The 21,912-nt window shown below is 40.9% G+C and overlaps 1 protein-coding gene and 1 long non-coding RNA gene across 4 annotated transcripts; one reads left to right on the top strand and one right to left on the bottom strand.

The window, feature by feature from the left end:
• Positions 1 to 374: 374 nt before the first annotated feature.
• On the bottom strand, positions 375 to 14,262 carry PARP11 (poly(ADP-ribose) polymerase family member 11). 3 transcript variants are annotated; one of them, XM_027634027.1, is made up of 8 exons: positions 14,178 to 14,262; positions 10,640 to 10,768; positions 10,411 to 10,531; positions 9,087 to 9,162; positions 7,511 to 7,583; positions 7,293 to 7,423; positions 1,294 to 1,445; positions 375 to 854 (listed from the first exon to the last, which is right to left on the bottom strand). In XM_027634027.1, the coding sequence occupies exons 1-8, from the start codon at positions 14,211 to 14,213 to the stop codon at positions 541 to 543; spliced, it is 1,032 nt and encodes a 343-aa protein (XP_027489828.1). In that variant the 5' UTR covers positions 14,214 to 14,262; the 3' UTR covers positions 375 to 540. The 3 variants fall into 3 exon arrangements, with proteins under 3 accessions (XP_027489828.1, XP_027489819.1, XP_027489838.1); XM_027634018.1 differs by lacking the exon at positions 14,178 to 14,262 and adding an exon at positions 13,855 to 14,123; XM_027634037.1 differs by lacking the exon at positions 14,178 to 14,262 and adding an exon at positions 13,839 to 13,949.
• LOC113942895 lies at positions 14,245 to 21,418 on the top strand. The gene is made up of 3 exons (XR_003526103.1): positions 14,245 to 14,322; positions 17,032 to 17,184; positions 21,227 to 21,418. It is a non-coding gene; the product is annotated as an uncharacterized LOC113942895 (long non-coding RNA).
• The last annotated feature ends 494 nt before the right edge of the window (positions 21,419 to 21,912 follow it).

Below are 21,912 nucleotides of genomic sequence, written 5' to 3'. Positions count from 1 at the left end.
TGATGGAGGTACTATAAATTTATTTTTTTAATACGTTTAGAATACAAACTAAGAGACCTCCAAACACAAAGCAACGTGTATACAGAACACAGACAAACACACATATGTAGCCAAGTCCCCTGGGGTTTTGCTGTTGTTACTTTATGTTTTATAGACAATCTTTATAAAAGATTAGTTTCATCATATGCATACTATATTAGAGGCATATTTCTACCACATTAATAATTTTAACATATTTTTAAAAAATCAGAATGTAAAATCTTGCCTTTGAAAACTTCCCAACAACCAATGTATTTAAGGATCACTAAGCAATCTCAAATTTCTAACAGTCTCTACATTTGAAAAATGCACGAATAAAGTTTACATATTTTTTTAAAAAAGTTCACCAATCTCTCTTATGTACTTAATAGCTTGCCTCCTCCATAAATGTATCCCACCTTTTCTTTCACATCTCTCCTTTAATGCTTCATGTTTTCATGTTGTTGTCTTTATGAAAGAAACAAAAATATCAAAAATACACAAACAATACTCAGTTCAAACTTAACAAAATTCTATTAAGTACTCAGGGTAGATTTGGTTGGCATCGAAGATGACAAAGATCTTTGGGTTCCAGGTATTATCCACACAGCTGTCATACAAGTTCACAAAACTTCCATCTTTTGAAGGAGGTCTTATGTATTTTGAATCTCCACCAATATAGTCACCAGTTAATACACGAGCAAGAAACATGACTTTATCTGGTCTATGCAGATGAGGCTGCAGGTTCACGCCATGAATCTGGAAAGTATCTCCGTGCTTCATGCTCTCTTTGCAGAAATGGCTGGAATATGATGCATCTCTGGCGAAGTAGGTCCCTTTCAAATAAAAAAAAAAGAAATCTGATCACATTCTTACCATGACAGCTTAACCACTAGAGCATGGATATAGGTACCAGGATGATGAAAAATGTCTGTTCTTTTATCTTCATTAGCAATCCTTTTTTTCTTTTATTTAAGTTGTTGAATTACAGCAACATGACCAAATATTTTTAGTGTGAACATTTCAGTAGGGAGATTGTCTTGTGATCAACACTGCTTTGCTGGGCATCCCTTCCCCGTGCTCCCTGGTCCTACCAGCCAGTTGTGATTACATGTAATTAACTTTCTTAATTACACTTGATGTAAAAGCAGAGCTGTATTAAACAGCTCTTGGACAAACAGAGAGTGTGCATCACCAAGTATAATCTATAAGGAACACTTATCAATGTAGAACTGTTAGGATTACCAAACTGTTGTATGTGACAACTATACTTACCTTTTCCATACACAGCAGCATGCATCCCATTTATTCTCCAGTCAAAGTTATGAATACATATTGCTTCAACAAATTCATTACTGGTGCCATGAAATAGCATCTGCTCATTAATCGTTGGGACACCCCTTTTCTTCTTCAGTTGAGCTTTTTTCCTACAGAAAACACACAATACAGCATTACAAACAGCTGTACAATCACATTAAGTTACTACCGTGAAAACACTGCAGAGAGGACAAACCTAAAACATTGCATACAGTCCACTTTGACAAATGCCTAGATGGTTCTATTTTTTAAACAGGTTAGAATTATTAAGGTACATGTTTAGAAATCACAGTTTTCTGAATGCTGTGGACTATTTTCAGACATAATCCAAGGTTAGGAAAAAAGGTTTTTTATACCAATTTATCACCTTAGTTCATTTGGCATTAGTTGTAGTGTGGTCATTTTCTACAGATAGATTTTTTAAAAAAGTACATATTTCTCACATTTTGTTCCCTTCACCTACTTAAATAGCATGGTGGGAGGCATAGCAAAGTTGGTAGATTATGAAGTACTACTACCTAGGTAAATTGCACAAATATTAAAAATAAAATCACCTAATGTTTTAGGCAAATTTACTTCCACATGATCACTAATATGGTTCACTAATACTTTTTAAAAGACATAGTTGTGCATTGGCAGGGTTACGTCACTCTAAAATTTTGGACAAAAACCCTACCAAAAACCCTCCTTATACTACAGGTGAATGTATATTAGTTTCATGGACGGAAAGCCATAGCACACTTCCAATTAAAGAGCAGATATATTTTCCATCAATCTTTAAGTGACTTTCTGTCAGTTGGGTTTTCCTAAGATCCATGAAGAAGCTGACTCTACAGCTGTGTCTAACTCACTGAGCTGTTCATAGTTATGATCCCTTGACTGTCCAGGCAAAGTCAAGTCAGAGCACATCACTGCTTTGTTCTAATCTGTGTACCTGAATTTTCTTCCAATAACAGCTACAGTGCATGGGGCACAGTGCCACACACTCAGGTTTATCAAATTAAGCAATCTGCTTATAACTGGAGTGCATGCTTGAATTGGGGAAGAGTTTAGAAGCAGTCTGGGGAAGTCTTATCAAAAACATCCAGGGAAAGAGAAAGAGACAGACAGTGATGACTCTTGATCATATTAATGGCATTACATTGCTATTATGCTTTATTTATAAATAAGTACATTTCACAGAAGTGAAAATCTTGCAGTAGTTAGCTTGAATGATACTTTTATCTGTTTTATTGTTCAGCATTTTGTTTGGGTTTTTTTTCTGCCCCACTCAGTGCAAACTAAAATATCTATGTCTTGGCAACTCAGTTTTTTCTGTATGTTTTTTTCCCTACAACTGCTTTCCAAATAAGAAGAATGTCAGTATAATCTCAATGGCATCTGGGAGTTTCACTACTAATCTTATTAGTGAATATTTTTTTATCAGAGACAGACAGGCTTCAGGCACTCAAGTTCCACTCTATTAGCAGTTCAACTAAACCAAGATTCCCTTCATCTTGAGAAAACTACCTGTGTGAGGAAACACCTTTCAATCTAAGGGCTACTAATGCTGAACATTCAAAATTTTTCTATTATTAGCCCTCTATTGCTGGCTGATCATCTCTGGCAATACATAATGTAGCCTAACTTCTCTTGAAACAAGGGAACAGAACAAATTTATAGAAAAAGTGAATGTTCAATTGTCAAAGAATGCTCTGTAACAGTCCTTCACTATCTCTGACCAGTTTATTTCCTAAAACCAATTTAGAATTGTCATTAATATGGGAACTACTGAAAGAGGCAAATGTGTTTTGACCACTACAGTGATGCAAATAATCATTCAAGCAATGCTCAAATGTAATCCTTGATCTTATCAATTAAACAAAACACTTTTTCAAAACTACGAAAGTTTAAGTAGCAATTGTTCCTCATAAGTAGCAGAATATACTGGGCACACTGGGAAGCTGGTTCTGCAGAATGAAGAAATGCCACAACAGGATATTTTGTTAATTTGGAACAGAAATCGAGGAGCCCAACTATTCTAAAAAGCATCATCTTAGCAGTTTTCACCAGCACTGACAAGCTAATCCAGCTCAACAAAATTAATCCACCACTCACAATGTTTTTGTACAGCCAGTTTGCTCAATAAAAGGAAAAACCTACAGCAAAACTAAGTACCCATAGAGATGCTCTTTGTACACATGCAAGCACTTAGGTAATCTGATTGACCAACACCATTTTTACTTGCTGTACTCCTCTGCAACTGCAACTGAGATGCACAAACAAAAATATGCTAGACTAAGCTTCATCTTATTTTGAACATTCCTACCTGGGGCACCAAACAAACTTCTAGGGAATTCGAAATGCTGGAATACCTATTACTTTCTAATATACTACCAGGCAATGATGTTTTCACCAGTGTTTGTAAGCCCATCTACTCCAAGGCAGTGTTTTACCCTCAGAAGAAAAGCAGCTAAGCCTCAATTGCATACACTTAATCTAGCAATTTTCATTGCTACTTGTATTGTTTTTATACAGGAAAAAATATTTTAAAACTGAAATTACTTTTCTCCATATACTTTTATACTGTATAAGTACTAAAAAGTACTTTGGTTTCTAGTCAATTATATGGTGATATTGTAATACTCCTGACATATGAAATTCTAATTCCCACTCTCAGTTTCATATCTTGAGAGTATTTTGGCACAGCATCCATAGATTCAGAGTTCTTAAACTACGAATTCTGTTCACTGACCAGTCATGAAAACTAGTACAGTTTCCAAATTATATCAGTTCCTAAACTAAGGAAAAAAAGGTCTTCCTTAGCCTTCCTCTGCCATCTACACTGGAGACTCAAAGAACATTTACTTTGAAGCCTGCTTGCCACTCCTATTGTCAGAAACTAAGATATGTATAAATATACCTCTAGAGAAACATAATTCTAGGAAGGTAGATGGTGAAACACAAGGCCAAGCAAATAAGCCTTAATATTTACACAAGGTAAATATAAGCAAATCAATTTGCAATTAGAATTACAGAGTCATTTAGGTTGGAAAAACCCTTTGAGTCCAGCCATTAACCTGACACTGACAAGTCTGCCACTAAACCAAGGACGGTGACTTCACCACTGTGCTGGACTGCCCATTCCAATGCCTGACAACCCTTTCAGGGAAGAAGCTTTTCCTAATATCCAATCTATACCTGCCCTGGCACAACTTGAGGGCCATTTCCTCTTGTCCTGTCGCTTCTTATATGGGAAGAAGAGACTGACCTTCACCTTACGACAACCTCCTTTCAGGCAGCTGAATAAGGTGTTCTCCTGAGCCTCCTTTTCTCCAGGCTAAACAATACCAGTTCCCTCAGCTGCTCCTTGAAACTCTTGTGCTCCAGACTCTTCACCAGTTTCAGTGCCCTTCTCTGGACATGCTCAGTGTCTTTCTTGTAGTAAGGGGTTCAAAACTGAACACAGAAGGTGCAGCCTCACCACTGCCCAGAGGGACAACCATTTCCCTGGTCCTCCTGGCCACACTATTTCTAACACAGGCCAGGATGCCATTGGCCTTCTCAGTCACCTAGGCACATCGATGGCTTATGTTCAGCCAGCTGTCAAACAGCACCTCCAGGTCCTTTTCTGCTGGGCAGCTTTCCAGCCACTCTTCCCCAAGCCTGTTGTGCTGCATGTTGCGACCCAAGTGCAGGACCTGGAACTTGGCCTTGTTGAACCTCATACAATTGGCCTCACCCATTTATCCAGCCTGTCCAGATCCCTCTGCAGAGCCTTTCTAACCTCCAGCAGATCAACACTCCCACCCAGCTTGGTGCTGTCTGCAAACAGACTGAGGGTGCTCTCGATCCTCTCGTCCAGATCATCAATAAAGATACAAAACAGGACTGGCACCAACCCTGATCCCTGGAGATCAGGGTGACTGGCCACCAACTGGATATAACTTTATTAACCACCACTCTCTGGGCTCACCCATCCAGCTATGTTTTTACCAGTGAACAGTGCACCTGTCCAAGCCATGGGCTGCCAGCTCCTCCAGAATGCTGTGGGAAATAGTGTCAAAGGCTTTACTGAAGTCCAGGTAAACAGTATCTGCAGCCTTTCCCTCATGCACCTTGTCATAGAAGGAGAACAAGTTGATCAACTGGGAACTGCCTTTCCTAAACCCTTGCTGGCTGGGCCTGATCCCCTGGTTGTCCCATACATGCTGTGTGATGGCACTCAAGAAAAGCTGTTCCATAACCTTCCAAAGCATCAAAGTCAGGCTGACAGGCCTGTGGTTCCCCAGACCCTCCTTCCGATGCTTCTTGTGGATGGGTGTCACATTTGCTCACCACCAGTCTACTAGGACCTCCTCAGGGGAGCCAGGACTGCTGGTAAAAAAATGGTTTGGTGAGCACTTCCACCAGCTCCCTTAGTAGCCTCAGGTGGATCCCATCTGGCCCCCTAGAGTTGTGTGTGTCTAAGTGGTGTAGCAGGTCACTGAGAATTTCCCCTTGAATTATGGGGGCTCCATCCTGCTTCCTGTCTCCATCTTCCAGGTCAGGGTCTGGGCACTTGGAGAACAACTGGTCTTACTGTTAATGCCTTCTTTGCCTCAGTATTTAAAGTACCTCAGCCTTTTCCTCATCCTTTGTCACTACTTTTCTCCTCACATCCAGTAAAGGATGGAGATTCTCCATAGCCCTCCTTTTGTTGTTGATTTATTTATAAAAATACTTTTTATTGTCTTTCACAGCAGTGGCCAGACTAAGTTCTAGTTGGGCTTTGTCCCTTCTAATTTTCTCCTGGCATAACATCACAACATCCTTTAATCCTCCTGAGTTGCCTGCTCTTCCTTCCAAAAAGTCATAAACTCTCTTTTTCCCCTAAGTTCCATCCAAAGTTTTCTGTTCAGCCAGGCTGGTCTTCTTCCTCGACTGCTTGTCTTTCAGCACACAGGGACATGAGTCTTTAGGATTTCCTTCTTGCAGAATGCCCAGCCTTCCTGGACTCCTTTGCCCTTCAGGATTGTCTCCCAAGGGATTCTGTCAAACAGTCTTCTAAACAAGCCAAAGTCTGACCTCTGAAGTCCAAGCAGCAGTTCTGCTGACCTTTTTCCTTACTTCTCCAAGAATAAACAAACTTAATTAAGAGTACGAGAACTCATTTAACCATCAGCATTATAAAGAAAATAATTTCTTTATATATATTAGTGATATAGCTCTCAATTAAAAATAAATTACATATCTTTCAAAAAAAAAAATCACAAAACTTATTTTAATATACATCTTCTTAGTTATTTCCTCACTATTTAACTTAGTTCAGTTGGTTTTATTAGTGTAATACATCTTTAAAACTTCTGATATGTACTCCTTCTTAGAGGCTACACAATACAACTGCTTAAGACTGATACTGCAAAATAAGTGGATGCAGAACTGAGCACTTCCTACTTCTTCCAGGTTGGCACAACATGAAGAGGGAAAAGCCAAGAACTCAGAACAAGGTTTTGTAGTACATTAAACTTAAGGAAATTGGAGAAATATGTGTTTATTAGACACTTAATTCTGTCCTGGGTTTCATAAGGTTGAGAAACTCAACAAGACACAAATATTCATTTGCTTTGTTCAGTAAAAATTAAAATAATACAATCTTCTCAAGGACTTATTTTACAAAAAGCTTGGTTTTGTTCTCCTTCACTGTAAGTATTATGGGCAGGTAGACATTCTGAACATCTTTAATGCATTAGTCTTATCTGTGCTACACTACAACTAATGCAATTCTACAAGTATTACATTTCTGCACCTGTAAAAGCTACAGTCTTGAAAATGGAAGTTTGAATAGAGAGAAATGACAAATAAGAAAATTTTTAAAAGATAAAAAGTAACACAAATTTTCATTAATAATAAAAACAGTTAAACATATTTCTGCTACATGACTTCAAAACTTGCTCCATTAACAATCCTAAGACTGTTGGGTTTAGAAATAATCTCACCTGCAAAAAAACTCCCACAAGTCTAGATTTTGTATTCTCTTAATTCTTTTAATTCGGTGGCTATCCATTGTTTTTCCAAAGAGACTAGAAACTTCATTATATTCATTTGTTTTCTTTTGCAATGGAATAAGCTGGAAAAAAAGAGGTTAGTACGATTTCAATTCAATGCATTATTTCATTATCCCACGTTTTTGACCAACTTGCGTACCAACTCTTACCTGGTATGGCTCCTCAGTATTTACATTCTCCCAGTGTGAAGGCATAGGGATAGCCTCATTTTCACAGATGAAACTTCAAACAAAAAAGGTAAAAATACATCACACTAAAGACATGAGGCATTTGTTTCCTGTCAAACTCCTGCTCCAAACAATACAGTATGCAAAAAGACCAAAACCCCACAAGGTTTACGCAGAACTACTCAGGGTTTTAATTCAATCAAAGGCTGTTGCCAGCAGGTAAAGTCAAAGGCAAGAGGTCTTATTTTGTATTCAAATTCTCCCTTAGCTTTTTATAACTAAACTATGGCAATGAACAGTTTTAATACACCATGTACCCAACAGAAGACAGGAAGATAAAGCAGAAGAAGTGGTCAAAAAGTTCCACAACATTACTAGAGCAACATTGATTTAGAAATGTGACAGTGAACACACAGCCCGAACACTCCACACTATGAGGAATTACAACTAGTCTATCTGGAAACTGAGCCCTCATTTGAAGTAATTAAAAGCATCATGTTAAAAATACACACTTGAAAATTACAGTTTATTTAAAAGAAAAAAACAAAACAACAAAGCCTTAAAAAAGAGCGTTTTAAGCATATGCACTGCATATGTAGCAGCTTTTAAGCCTTAAAACTGGGACTAAAAGAAGGAATCACCTGAAAGTAAACAATGTCATCACATGGAAATCAGAGTACTGAATGCAATTATTAGAGAAACAAAAAAAGGTAAATTGCCACATCATTGCATGCACTGTTCAGCAAATATCTAGTGAAAAAACAGCTAACACTTCAAAAAAACCAAGCCTTCTTGAAAGTAAGTGTAAACAGATGGCTAGTACATTTCTTATGAAAAATGACAAATTTCATTTTGAATGTATAACCAGCCTACAATTCAGAAGTATAATTATTTCTCAGAAACTATCTGGGGAAAAAAACCCCACATATTCCATGCAGTCAATTTCACCTGTGGCAGTATCACTGCACAGTTCACTTTATTGCTGAGAGAACATCAGATTTACATCAGCGGGGCTTTCCATCTAATGACCGATCAAAAGGTAAAAAACTAAAGCAATTAGACTAAAAAAATCTGGTTGCTACAACACAATTTCTTTAACTTCAAATCATTTTAGAGCAAATGACTAAAACACAGGCAAGAAAATATAACTCAATCTTTTTTGCTGTTACAGTAATAGTTCTAAATAATTTATGAATGGAACAAACTGTCCCAATTCTGATTCAACAGGAGCAAGCGAGTCCAATGGCTAAAGTCAAGCTCAGCTTTAAGAACCCTGCCAAAGGATATCAGTATACAGCATGCCTTCCCTCTCTCCATACAAATTCCTTGCTTTCTGAGAAAACAAAAGATAAAAAATAAACTAAAAATTCTCTTGTCACTCTGATGAAATGTCTTCTTTCTTCACTTGACTAGCTCTCACACATTGGTTCGCCTCTCAAACTGTTTCATGCAAAAAGCAAATAAATATAAACAATAAAGACAAAACTTTTTGGTTTCATTTTACTTAGAAGAATCAGGAATAAAATAAAAATAAGGAGTCTTCCTTTTATTTCCTTACCTGAATGAATTGATAGAAAAGGGAGCTCGCTTTATTGGACGTTGCTTAAGGGTAGTCAGGTTGATTTGTTTCATCACTGAGCATAAAACAAAAGTTAAATTGAAAATTTCTAGAATTCATCTATAGCATCTGAAACATTTACGTGACATTTTTTAAAATAACATTACAACACCTTAAGTTGCTTGACAGGGATTCTTTTTTCAGCAATTAACAAATCAGCATTTTCAATAAATATTTCTGAATGCATTGTCATTTATGAGTTGGCAAAATGCACAAATATTACACATACAAAATGTTTATTTTTAGAATACCCATCTAAAATTCAGTTTCACTGAATCACTGGCAAAACTTCCACTGACTTTAACAGGACAACAAAGAATATTACTACTATCCTTAATGTAAGATATGACCTACAGACAGTGACAAAAATTGTTCTTTAATATTTGCATTTAGTGTTTTTATTCTGGATGCAAAACAGTTATATGAAACAGACAATTCAACATAAGTAAACATAAAACCTTCTTGTATTGTTACATACTACTTTACGGCCAGTACATTGTTATTTTACCCAGTCCTCAGTTTCTGTATTTGAAATACTTGAAATTTGAGTATATTAGAATACATATTTATTTCCTTGATTTCCTGTATTTAAACATATAGCCGTTTTGTAATTTAATCAGAAAATAAACAATCTACAAATGGAAAAACTAAAAAAAAAAAAAGGAAGTTATTCGAACACATCTTCGAACAAAGAACAGATTACATTTATATTTAGTTGCATACATTAGAAACCTGTAATATTCTGTAATTAACAAGAATGACACAAGTGAGATCTTTACAATTTACTAGAAAATCTTTTTGCCTATTAGTCTGAGAACAGAACTGGCTTCAACTACCTGCACAATTATTAAATCACTTTGATGCCAGTATTTTGCAGAAAACTTCCTTCATAGCAATGTTTCTTAAACAGACTCTGAATGGAAGAGGTTTTTCAAGCTTACAGGAAGTTGCATGTTAAAGAAAAACAGTTCAAACTTCATGGTTTAATCGATGTATGCTACACACCACCTGCAGCTGAGGCAAGCAGCAAGTAACATGATGCACAGCTATGAAACAAGACATGCTAGCACAGTAATAAATTACACTAAAAAAATGTAACAGGGCAGCAGCTTCTACAAACTCATATGAACTTTCCTGTAAAGGTGGCATTTTCAATTAAATGTTTTTGCACTAGATAGGAGGACAATAACTTGCTGGATGAACAAATGTGCTGTGTATCTGGCACCTTCTATTATTTAAATTTATTCTATGAAAAGATACATACCTGAAAAGTCTAGCATGTAGTTAAACTTTGCAGTCGTAAAAGACAGAGAACCATGTGGGTTTGTTCGGAAACTCCTTTCAATATCTTCACTGCTAATAGAGCAATGACTGTTTGAATCAGTCTTCAAAATAAATAAAATAAGTGAAAAAGCACATTTAGACAAATTCAGCAATAGGTAGTTGGATGCATGGAAATCCACCACAGCCAATATAACTTCATAGGGATTTACCTGAAACATATGCCATTTACCACACTCAGCCAAATAAAACCAGCCCCACTGGGTATCAGAGGTATCCATTTCTTCAACTGGACTTTCCATTTTTGGAAATACATCTTCTGATGGTCCTTGGAGCATTTCCTGAAACATTCACACATATACACAAAAAAAAATTTCGCATTTGCAATACTTACAAAAAATCCTGGCAGATGGAGGGCATATTTGTTTTTTCTTTTTCAGAGGAAAATTCTCAATTTGCTCCTTACACAGTATTAAATCCTTTAAGTTAGTTAAATATTTTCAAAACCCTCTTAATTGTCTGTAAAGTATGCCAGTAAAGGCAAGTTATAGGCTTTAACATACCAAAGAGAGGTGCTAAATTTCACACTGATGGCTGTAGGATCAAGGCTATTCAGATATACACAACAGCCTCTCCATTACATGCTACTCAGAAATTAAGCGTTGGGGTTACATCAAACAGCTTGATGAAACCATCTACTAGCTGCTCACCAACACTGAACAAATCAGACTGGATATCAAAAGTTGTAAGAAAAAAAATTCAAAACTAAGTCAAAGAATATAGTTATTTAACTGTGTAAGAGCACGCTACATTATCCTTCCACAATGCATGATGGACAGTTTCCCCCTCTAATACACCCACTTAAAAATGACACAGTAAAATTACTGGTACTCTGTACTGGTATTTACAGAGAAGGTTCACAGCATAAGCCAGAGTGGCTTCCACACAAGCAATGACTATCACAGTTGAGGTGCTGCAGGATGGAAGAAAAAGGACTGAAGAAAGCAGAGGTCTAAAAATCATGACAAAACCAAACAGGGAATAAAGAATCAAATTTTTTTTCTGACAAATGGAGGAGACACCTATGGAAGGTTGCAAATGTCAAGTTCAAAAAAAGTGAAAGATAAACTTCCTGAACCAGAGGAATTCCTTTTCATGGTATGGTGTGGATGCTGCAAACCAGAAGTTCAAACACCAGCTAGACAAGTTCAAAACAACCAGAGCTCTGCTAGAATACCTTTATAAGAACCCGTTAGTCCCTGCCACATTTCAGCTCATTCTTCATTCGCCAATAAAATTCTGAAAACTCTGAAAGTGCTTGTCTCCACTTGCATGTATTTCCTAACAAGTCAACCCTCTGCAACAACCTCCCCAAGCAAAAATTCTACGTAAGCTAGGGGGAAACCTTTCAGAAAAAGAAGCTTGCACCACTCCCAGAAAAGGTCAGCAATTTATCCACTCTTAACTGTTTAACCAAAACACTTTGGCACTCTTCCCAAAAATTTCCTCAATTTCACTTCTGCTTCCAAGAAGTGAAACAATAAGCTCCAGCAGAAGTAAGTCAAACAATATGCAGTCTGTATCTTAGATGCTTCAGTTGATTCCTGATCACTTCAACCCAGAGAAAAAGTAAGGTCCTAAAGAAGACAAATACTGGAAATTAGACGAAAGAACCACCTGGACAGTGCTACGGGGGCAGGAGTTGAAGAAGCAGGAGAGCAGAAGGCACTTCTAACATTACCCTTCCCTCCCCCCTACTTTTCCCAAGTTAGTGGTTGTTTGAAAAACAATCTGAGATACTTCTTTGTGATAACAGCTATAGACTGCATTATAATCATCAAAAGCTCCAAAGAGTGTTCAGAAAACAGGGGAATCAGAAGCGGACCTCCACATCTCTAACTTGCAGAAACTGAGGGCAAACCTACTTCAGTACAAATGGAAGCCTGCCCAAGGCTACACACATGGATTGCTACCTCAAGTTCAAGCAGAACTACACTAACGGTACATCAGCTGCATGGAAAAAATATTTTGAAAGAGGTAAGAAAACCATTCTCTATTTCAGAGGACATCTGCCAACATTTCTTCCTTTCTTCTATTCCTCACAGCAATACAGAGTCACAGAACCTACATTCACTTGGTGTTAAAAGCACAACTGGCCAACAGTTTTTGACTATAATCTTTCACCTTCAACTTGATTCTTTCTCTCAAGTAAGCATTTGGCTATGTTCTACACTACAGAGAGAAGGCAGAGAGGCAGATGCAGCCTGCACTTTTTTAAAGCTAAGACAAAAGCAATTCAGGCTTTTTTGGTAATGTTAAGTCTTCTCATATTCCCACTAAAATGGCCAGACCTCAGCTCCATCCCACTGCTGGTTCAGGGCCTTGACTCTGATCAATCAAATCAGTAATGCCTTTCCAACAAGAGAGGACATGTCTTTACAAGCAGAGAGGCATGATTACCAGTGCCTGTCAACACACAGTCCTCTGGGGCAATACAGCCTCCAGAATAAACTTATTTACTAGGGAGATAGTTATTCCCATGGCTTTCAAAAATACTACATTTAATCCACATATTACCCTCTTCACAAAGTCTAGGGTAAGCAGATAGATTCCAGGATACTTCAGAAGCATGGAGAAATGACCCGAAGGCATGAACATGTAAAGCCATAAAACCAAGAAAGCTGTTCTCAAAGGTGACACAAATCCAACATGCTGGTGGGAATTACTGATTAATTTAATATCAAACACACACCATTTATTAAGCATGAAGTAGCTTTTTGAGAAGGACTTATTAGCACTGTTTCTACTGATCTAGGAGTTACCAGAACAGTTCAAATTAAACTAATTACTTGGGCAGGAAAAACATCACTCCAAACATGATGAATGCTTGTTGTGTGCTGTGACTGAATGGCCTTACTACTACCGGTAATGCACTGCCTCGTTTTTCTAGAAGTACTTTATGTTTGAATGATAAACATGCTTCATACTGTGTAGAGTCACAGAATGGTTTGGGCTGGAAGGCCACTTATAAGACCATGTAGTCCAACACCCTGCCCCATCCAACCTGGCCTCGAACACTTCCAGGGATGGGGCATCCAGGCTTCTCTGGGCAACCTGTGCCTCACCACCCTCGTGGTAAAAAATATAACAGTATCCCAATGGGCTACTCTGTCTGCATTCTTGTGCTGTCCGCTTCCACTTGGCACATTGTGCCTACAAACACCAACTTGGTATAGTTCCCTGCTGGAAACACAAGCAGTGCCAAGGGATTCTCCGGCTCTTCCTCGGAGAACACGACACCTGATTAGGAGACTTGTCTGAGGTAGCGTGCAGGGCTTGGCAGGGGAGGCGAGGAGGAACACCATCAACACCAATACGGGACACCAGGTGAAATGACAATGCCCTTCCCACCTGCACCCCCACGCACCGGCTCTGTGCTGCCGAAGGCCACCGTCGCAGTCACACCTGCCACCGAACCCTCCAGAGCCGAGTCCATTGCAGCTCAAGGGCACGGCCGGGCAATCGAGCCAAGCACAGCACCACTAGCCCCTCATTGGGGCCGCAGGCCGCTCCTACACACACGGTGGCCAACGCCCCCCTCCCCCTTGCGCAACCTGGCAGCGCGCTCGGCGACGGGGCGGGGCGGGGGGGGCAGCGGCCTGCGGGGCGCGCGGGGCACGGGCTCGAGGGAGAAGGACGGGAGGAGCGGCCGTTCCGTTCCGTTCCGTTCCGCGGCCCGCCCGCACTCACCGCATGCGCCGCCCCCCCCGGGCGCGCTCCCCACATGCCGCGCGCGGGGGCCGCTCCGCTCCGGGCGCTTCCGTTACCGGCGGCCGGGGAAGGGGCGGGGCGATCGCCCGCGCTGGGCTGCGCCCCATTGGCTCGTCAGCGCCGGGTATGCAAATGACAGCGGAGTGGGTGGTGCTGAACGCGAGGGGTGGAGCCACTGTCGTGAGGCGAGGGAGGGGGACACTGAGGCGCTGTGGCGGAGGCGGAGGCACAGGCGCAGTCCCAGTCCAAGTCCAATCCCAGGCACTGTACCGATACTGAGCAATACTAAAACCAGTACCAGGTGTAGTTCCAGCACCAGTCCCAGTCCCAATACAAGTCCCAGTTCTGGTGCCAATGCCAGTACCTGTACCAGTCCCAGTACCTGTACCAGTCCTGACTGGCACCAATACCAGTACCAGGCGCACTTCAAGTCCCAGTTCCAGGCCCAGTTCCAGTCCCAGTACCAGGCCAAGTTCCAGTAGCAGTCCCAGTTCTAATACCAGTAGCAGTACCTGTGCCAGGCCTGGTTCCAGTCCCAGTACCAGTTCCAGTACCAGTTCCAATCACAGTTCCAGTAACACTACCAGGCTCATTTCCTATCTCAGTCCCAATTCCAGTACCAGTACCAGTTCAGGTACCTATACCAGTACCTGTGCCAGTATCAGGCCCAGCTCCAGGCCCAGTACCAGTTCCAGTCACGGTATCAATACCTGTACCAGTATAGATAACAGATCCAGTACCAATAACAGTCCCTTGCACCAACCAGAGCCGTGATACACCCTCCACTGCTCTGTATCCCACCACCTGGTCTTTTAGTTCTTTTGATTCTTGGCCTTGATAGTAATGGGCCTCTGCTTTACCAAGAAATATTTGTTGCAATTACTGGTAATTTGGTAATACAACAGCCCATCATCTTCCTGTGAAATACAACTCCTCATTTTCCTGTGAAGCACAGGTACACTTGGGCTCATACACGGATTTATTTCTGCACATGCAGCTTTTTAAAGAACTGATGCAACGTTGACGCCAGGCATGGCAGCAGACGTGACCATCACACCGTGCACAAAGCATGGTCAGCCAGTGCAGTGCAAAGAGAGCAGCAATTAGAGCTGCAGCCTGTTGTGGGCACTCAGGGCCCATGGGCAGCTTCATGGTACGACTGAGGTCTAGAAGCCTCAGCAGCAGCAGCTCATGGTCTCAAGTTGTGCCAGGGGAGGTTTAGGTTAGATATTAAAAAGAATTTCTTTACAGAGAGGGTAATCAGGCATTGGAATGGGCTGCCCAGTGGATTCTCCATCCCTGGAGGTTTTTAAGAAGAAACTGGATGTGGAACTTAGTGCCATGGTCTAGCAACCGCAGCGGTAGTGGATCAAGGGTTGGACTTGATGATCTCAGAGGTCCCTTCCAACCCAGCTGATTCTATGATTCTATGATTCTAGGATCAGTTAGTAAGAGAGGACACAGTCATGAATGTAGTTGACCCCAGCCTTTTGGTGCAGATAGTCTAGGATGGGAGCTGCTGAGCAGAAAAGCAGGCAGTAACAGCAGCTACATCAGTCTGCAGTCAGCCAGGGGCCTGGTAACTTCAAAAAACCATGTAGTCATCATACATGTGTGCAGTCAGTGAAGCACATCCTGCAGTGAAGGATTTTTGTTGAGCAGCATGCGAAAAACAACACAGGTGGATTGAAAATGAATTTCGCAAATTCTTGGGGAGTGTCAGGCAGGATACATATCCAGATTCTGGCTGTGCTGACCTTGCCTCTGAATGCAGAGTTAGAAAAGGTTATTCTTCTGAGTTAAAAAGTCAAGCAGCCTGTGGTGAATCACTGGAGGTATTTTACTGGCATGAACATGAGGCTTCTGGAATAAAGGAGCTTTCTGGAAGTAGAGACATCTTTTCTCAGCCATGATATTTGTATTGACATTGTTGGAAAGCACATAAAAATTGTGGGGATGTATCCTTCCTGTCCTGCCTTTCTTTATGAATATATACATAGGATAGAGGTAGGGGGGATTCTTTTACCACCTTAGCTATTAAGTGTCTGTTGAACATCTTTTTTTGCTTGCTTTATGTTTAACATGGGCCTCTTTGAATCACCTATTTCTATTTTTATTACTGCCAGTTGTGGATTTTTAAAATAATGGTCAAGTTTTTTGTAGAATTTGCATAAGTGTATCTGAAGCTACATTAGCACAACACACGGTTTTCTAGGAGACGAAAGTTTCTGCTGCTATGCCTTGAAGCATGGGATAGAATTGAGATTTATGTTGTGTGTTTCTTCCCTTTCTTTGTATGTTTAGACTGATAATTAATAAGGGAGCATAAGCCTTTCTTGAGATAAAAATATCTTCATTACAGTGAAAACATAGCTTGTTAGAGCAACTGTATTCTCAGGAAGCTACATGCTAATGCCAGACTCTTTATAGCAACAACAACTTAAAAACCTTTAAAATCCAAAGATTTCAGTGGATATCTTATGTACTGTGTGCAGTCTAACAGCTTCTCTGAAGAAGACATAATTGGGTTAATTGATTCTCATCAGCCACTGCTTCAAGCAGCAAAAAGGCATTAACTGGAGAGTTTTGGACACATGATTTGAGTTACAAATTCGTTCTTTCAGGGAATGGTCAAATGGAAATAAAAGAGAGAACTCCCTGATGCTGCCTAGTACATAAATTGTAGGATGATAGAAGGAACCAGGTTTGAAAGGACTCATGAAGTTCTTTAATGCAGTCTCTTTACCAAAGCAGGCCTAACTTCAAATCTAGATTAGATTGCTCAGTTTCTCATCCAGCCTTTTCTTTTTTCCTTTTTTTTTTTTTCCCCCAGGCATGTTTGCTGAACTGTTTTCAGGGGTAAAGAGTTTTTCCCTTCTGTCCAGCCAGAATTTCTTGTGTTGCAACTTGTGTACATTGACTCTTTCCTTTCGATATAACCCTGTGAGATGAGTTCCCTCAGTCTTCCTTCTGATGCCTTCACTTGGTAGGAAAATAACAGACATAGTGTCTCCAAGCTGCTAAAAAACAGCCGAAGTAGAGGTCAATTACAGTCAGAACCCTAACATAGTGCTTCTTTAATTGGATCAGACAGGGGATTAAAATAGGATTCAGGCTGGAATGCGTTTCAGTCATCTTTGGGGAGGGCCACAAAGATGTTCAAAGGGCTGGAGCACCTCTTCTATGTAGACGGTCTGAGAGAGTTGGGGCTGTTCAGCCTGGAGAAGAGGCAGTTCCAGGGAGATCTCATTGTGGCCTTCCAGTACTTAAAGGGGGCTTATAACAAAGAGGGAAAGTAACTTTTTTACATGGACATGCAGTGATAGGACAAGGGGGAATGGTTTTAAACTGAAAGAGAGAGGGTTTAGATTATATGAGGAAGAACTTCTGTCTGTGAGAGTAGTGAGGCACTAGAATAGGTTGCCCAGAGGAGCTGCAGGTGCCCCATCCATGGAAGTGTTCAAGGACAGGTTGGAAGGGGCTCTGAGCAGGCTGGTCTGCTGAAAGATGTCCCTGCTCATGTCAGGGGGGTTGGAACTAGATGATCTTTAAGATCCCTTCCATCCCAAGCCATTCTATGATTATATGATCTTGCACAACCTCCTGATTAAATCAGGGTCAATCATGAGTCATTTTGTTCAGGACTGTATCCAGTCAGGTCTTAAAACCTACAAGGATATAGACTGCTCAACCTCTCTGGCCAACCTCTTCTAGTACTTGATACTTGACTCCCATTATGGTGAAGAAATTTTGCCTCTATCCAATCATTACAGCTTAAGCCTTCTGCCTCTTCCTGCCACCATTCACTACTGTGAAGAGCCTGGCCTGGTTTTCTTGTTAACCTCTGTACGTACTGGAAGATTGAAGTTAGCTGCTCCCACCCAAGCCTTCTCCATGTTAAACAAGTCCAGGTCCACCAGTTTGTTCTTACAGGGCAAGTGCTTCAGCTTCCTGACTGTCGTGGTGGTCATCTGCTGAAATTGCTTCAGATGATCAGTGCCTTTCTTGTACTGATGGGCACCAAACTGGGTACAGTGTTTTAGACAGGGTTAACAAACCCTAGTATTCCTTTGAGATCCTGGGTAGGGTCCTGCTATTTTATAGTTAAGGGTGCAGTTGTCCTACACTGCCTCCAGGGCACACTGTGGGATCACATCCAGCTTCCCATCCACTAGGATCACGACACCTTTTCAGAATAGCTGCTCGTCAGGTAATTTCCTAACCTGTATTGTTGCCAGAAGTTATTTCTTCCCAGATGCAGAACTTTGCTTTTGTCCATGTTCAGTTTCATAAGGTTTCTCTGAGCCCATTCTTCCAGCTTGTCTATGTCCTTCTAAAGAGCTGCTCTCTGCCCTTGAGTATATCAAGGACAAGACAAGGAAGGTAAACTGCCATTAAACATTTTCTGAGGGGGGAAAGTCAGTGATTCTTTGGTATTTGCATTTCATAGGAGATTAATTTTTAATAATCAATGTGATGTTGCATGCATACAACAGAATGATAACGTAAACGATAATGAAATATAATTCTGCCACCATTAACTGAGATTAAGCAGAAACCAAACAGAACAACGAAAGAAAGATTGAAATACAAACATTCCATGCCCCAAAAAAGCCCATAACAATACAATGACTGTGCCATTAAAATAAAATATTGACAGTGTTCTGCCACTTTTTAAAAACTGTAAGAATTTGTCATGGGAATGTGTATTGCAGTATAAAGGAAATTGTAGGATACATGTGGTATCCACAAACTTGTACACTCACAAGTACAGTTGCCCACAGGCAAGAGAATGAGGAAATACTCTACTTATTACAGAGCATCACATCTAAAGGCAATGGCTGTCCACCTCAAATATGGCATTGGTCTTGAGATGTGGAGGAAGCTGTAGAAGCAAATAATTATGCATTCTTTCCTTGAAAGTCCACATTGTCTTGATTTGTTGTTCAAAGAACTGTTAGATGTGTCAAGCAGTCTTTCTTAACCTGACTCTCCTGCATCCTTCTGTGTTCTAGAAGATACTTTTCTAACCCTGTTCTTGCTGTGCTTTCCCTGGTTATGCCTATTTTGCACTCTTTGGGAAATGGAAAAGGTCTAGGGACATCTTAGTTCTTTGATGCTTTTTTTTTTTTCAGTGATACTGCCTGGAAGCCATGATCCCAAGTAGTACCTGTTCTACCCCCATGGAGAACACAACCCACAGCCGAGAGTCTTCCTTGTCTCCTTTCGCTTTTCTATCATATTTCTAGATATTCTTTTTCCCCCTAGTTGTCTCACTTTCATACCCAATACTTCACCATTACTTGGTTGCTTAAAATTGCCAGTTGTCTTTCTCTCTCCTTTTATGGGTAGACTGAGCTCCAGCATCTCAATTTGTCTTTTTTGTTGTTTGTTGTTTTGAAGGAGGAGTTCTTCACTGACATTAATTGAATTTAAATGCAAATAGATGCAATTGTAGCAGCAGGAGAACCACAGAGAGCTTTTAGTTTGTTTTTCTCTAGAGAAGGACATGGAGGATTCATGGGCACAGAGAACACTTTGATACCTGCACTCATTTTGGACTCCTATCTTTTCTAGGCTAGCACAACCATGTATCTCTAACTGCAGCATTGCATAATGACATCCAGGCCTGAGCCAAACAGCCAAAACAGTCAGAGAACAAGATAACCTCAAAAACGAGTCTGCCAGCACCAGTGCAGTTTCTCAGGTATAACACAAACAAAATGGGGCTGGTTCTCATTGATCCTGCAGTGCTGCTCCCTGTGTGTTGTTCTAATGACTAAACTTCACTCATTGCCCTACTTCCCTTACTTTGTGTAGCATACTTTGCATATATGGCAGGGATACTACACATCCTTCTGTGCTTCTATGTGCATATCACACCTGCACTGAACTCTGTCAGCCTAAGATTTCAATATAAACATTAATTCTACATACAGAGAAAAAAACCCTTACCCATAGCCGAATGCACTCCTCTCCCACCTTTCATTACAACCTAGGAAAGAATGCAGGGACTACTTGCAACCTTGTTCAATGACTGGAGATGGCATTGCTGTCCACCTCATCTCCTAGTGAATAACACTGATGAAGGGAATGGCTTCTCCATCTTTGCTCCCGGTGCTGAGCTGTATTATCTCTGAGGAGAGAAAAGCATTTGCAGAGAACTTTTGTGCCCAGTTACATTGGGCAGCAGAAGCAACTGTAGTTTCAGTAGCTTATTCTGTATCTGCGGAATGCAGTGAGCAAGAGTGGGATGATCAGAGACAATGCCACACTGCAAACTGTGGGGTTGTCTGGGAAGTCTGGAGAGGATGGTCGTCTGTAAGAAGTAAAGGCAAAATTGCATTCCCCATCTCTCTGAATCTTCATGATGTCTCTATCCACCAGCACTCAAGTGATGCTTAAGAGTGTACTAGGGTCTGTCTGGAATAGTGTTAATTTTCTTTGTAGCAAGCTGTATGATGCTGTGTTTTGGATTTGTGACTTAAGCAGCCCTGATAAGACACATATGTTTTGGCTATTGCTGAGTAGTGCTTGCGCAGCATAAAGGCTTTCTCTTTTTCCCACTCAGCCCTCCTCAGGGGTAGGCAAAAATTTGGAGGGGACACAAGCAGGACAGCTGACCCAAATAATATTGTATGCTCTATAACATCATATACAGTAACAGAAATTGAGGAGAGAGAGATTTTGGGGAGGTAGCCATTGCTCAGAGACGGGCTCTGGACATCACTCTGCTTTTGCATCACTTTTTCCTTCACTTACTAAACTATATATATCTCAACCCATGAGTTTTCTCGCTTTTGCTCTCCCCATCCTACTGTGGTTTTGTGAGAGGAGTGAGTGAGATATTGTGTGGTGCTTAGCTGTGGGTGAGGGTCAACCTGCTACAAAGTGAGAAAAGAAAACCCCCAGAGTCTCTCCATGCTTCCACACAGCTACAGGACATTCCCATACTCAAATGTGTGCACATACATGCATCCCAGCATCTGCTCTAATGCAGTCACTCACCACCCCACTGTTTATCCTAGGACAACACAGGTGCTGTGAATTGCCAAGGAATGCATCACAGCCAGCTGAATCTGAACCACACTTGAGCCAGCACTGTGACAGTGGTTGGAAACTTCCTTCTACAAGGTATGGAGGCATCTACTGAGTTTGTTTGCTACCTCACGTGACCTGTTGATTGAGGGGAATTAGACCTGAGACTGTTGAAGAGAGTACTAAGGCATGTCCAGACTTTGGCCTGTTCCCCTGGCCTGCTCATCCATGTGTGCAGCAAGGATATTGTAATGGGAGACCTTAGTAAACCAAGGGTGGCTACAGGGCATTGGAGCCCAGGTTCTCCCTGGTCCTGCCAGTGGAAAGGCAAGGCTTGGGCAGGAGGGCCCCCAACCTATGGGTTAACACCTGACTGCACAGCCAGTGTTGCAGGTAGAGCTTTGGCTTTCACGAGAGTGGACCCCTGCTTTGAGGAACAAGGGCAAGAGCATGTTTTCCAACAGGCTTTCCAGCCTAGCTAGGAGGGCTTGCCCTAAGCATACTCTGCATACACTGGGATTCTTCTAGTCTTTCTCATACTTCCATGGCCTTCCAGTGGTACCATGTGCTCTCTTTGGACTCTTTTAACATCTGCTTCTTTCTTCATGTCTGTGAGGCCACTCTCTGCTCTCTCAGCATTCTTTCAGTCTGCTGTACTTTTTCACCTCTCCAAGGC

This window comes from Corapipo altera, unplaced genomic scaffold (assembly GCF_003945725.1).
Source record: "Corapipo altera isolate COAL_440 unplaced genomic scaffold, ASM394572v1 0, whole genome shotgun sequence".
Lineage (NCBI taxonomy): Eukaryota > Metazoa > Chordata > Aves > Passeriformes > Pipridae > Corapipo > Corapipo altera.
The sequence above is the reverse complement of the archived record's forward strand: the minus strand, read 5'-3'. Positions and strand labels throughout refer to the sequence as shown.

Excerpts from the sequence above, each read along its gene's own strand:
- PARP11 (XM_027634018.1), bottom strand. The coding sequence starts at position 13,923 with ATGGACTCGGCTCTGGAGGGTTCGGTGGCAGGTGTGACTGCGACGGTG. Across the intron at positions 10,769-13,854 it reads CCTTCGGCAGCACAGAGCCG|GAAATGCTCCAAGGACCATC; the intron begins GTGCGTGGGGGT and ends TGAATGTTTCAG. Across the intron at positions 1,446-7,292 it reads TTGTGGGAGTTTTTTTGCAG|GAAAAAAGCTCAACTGAAGA; the intron begins GTGAGATTATTT and ends TGTTTTCTGTAG.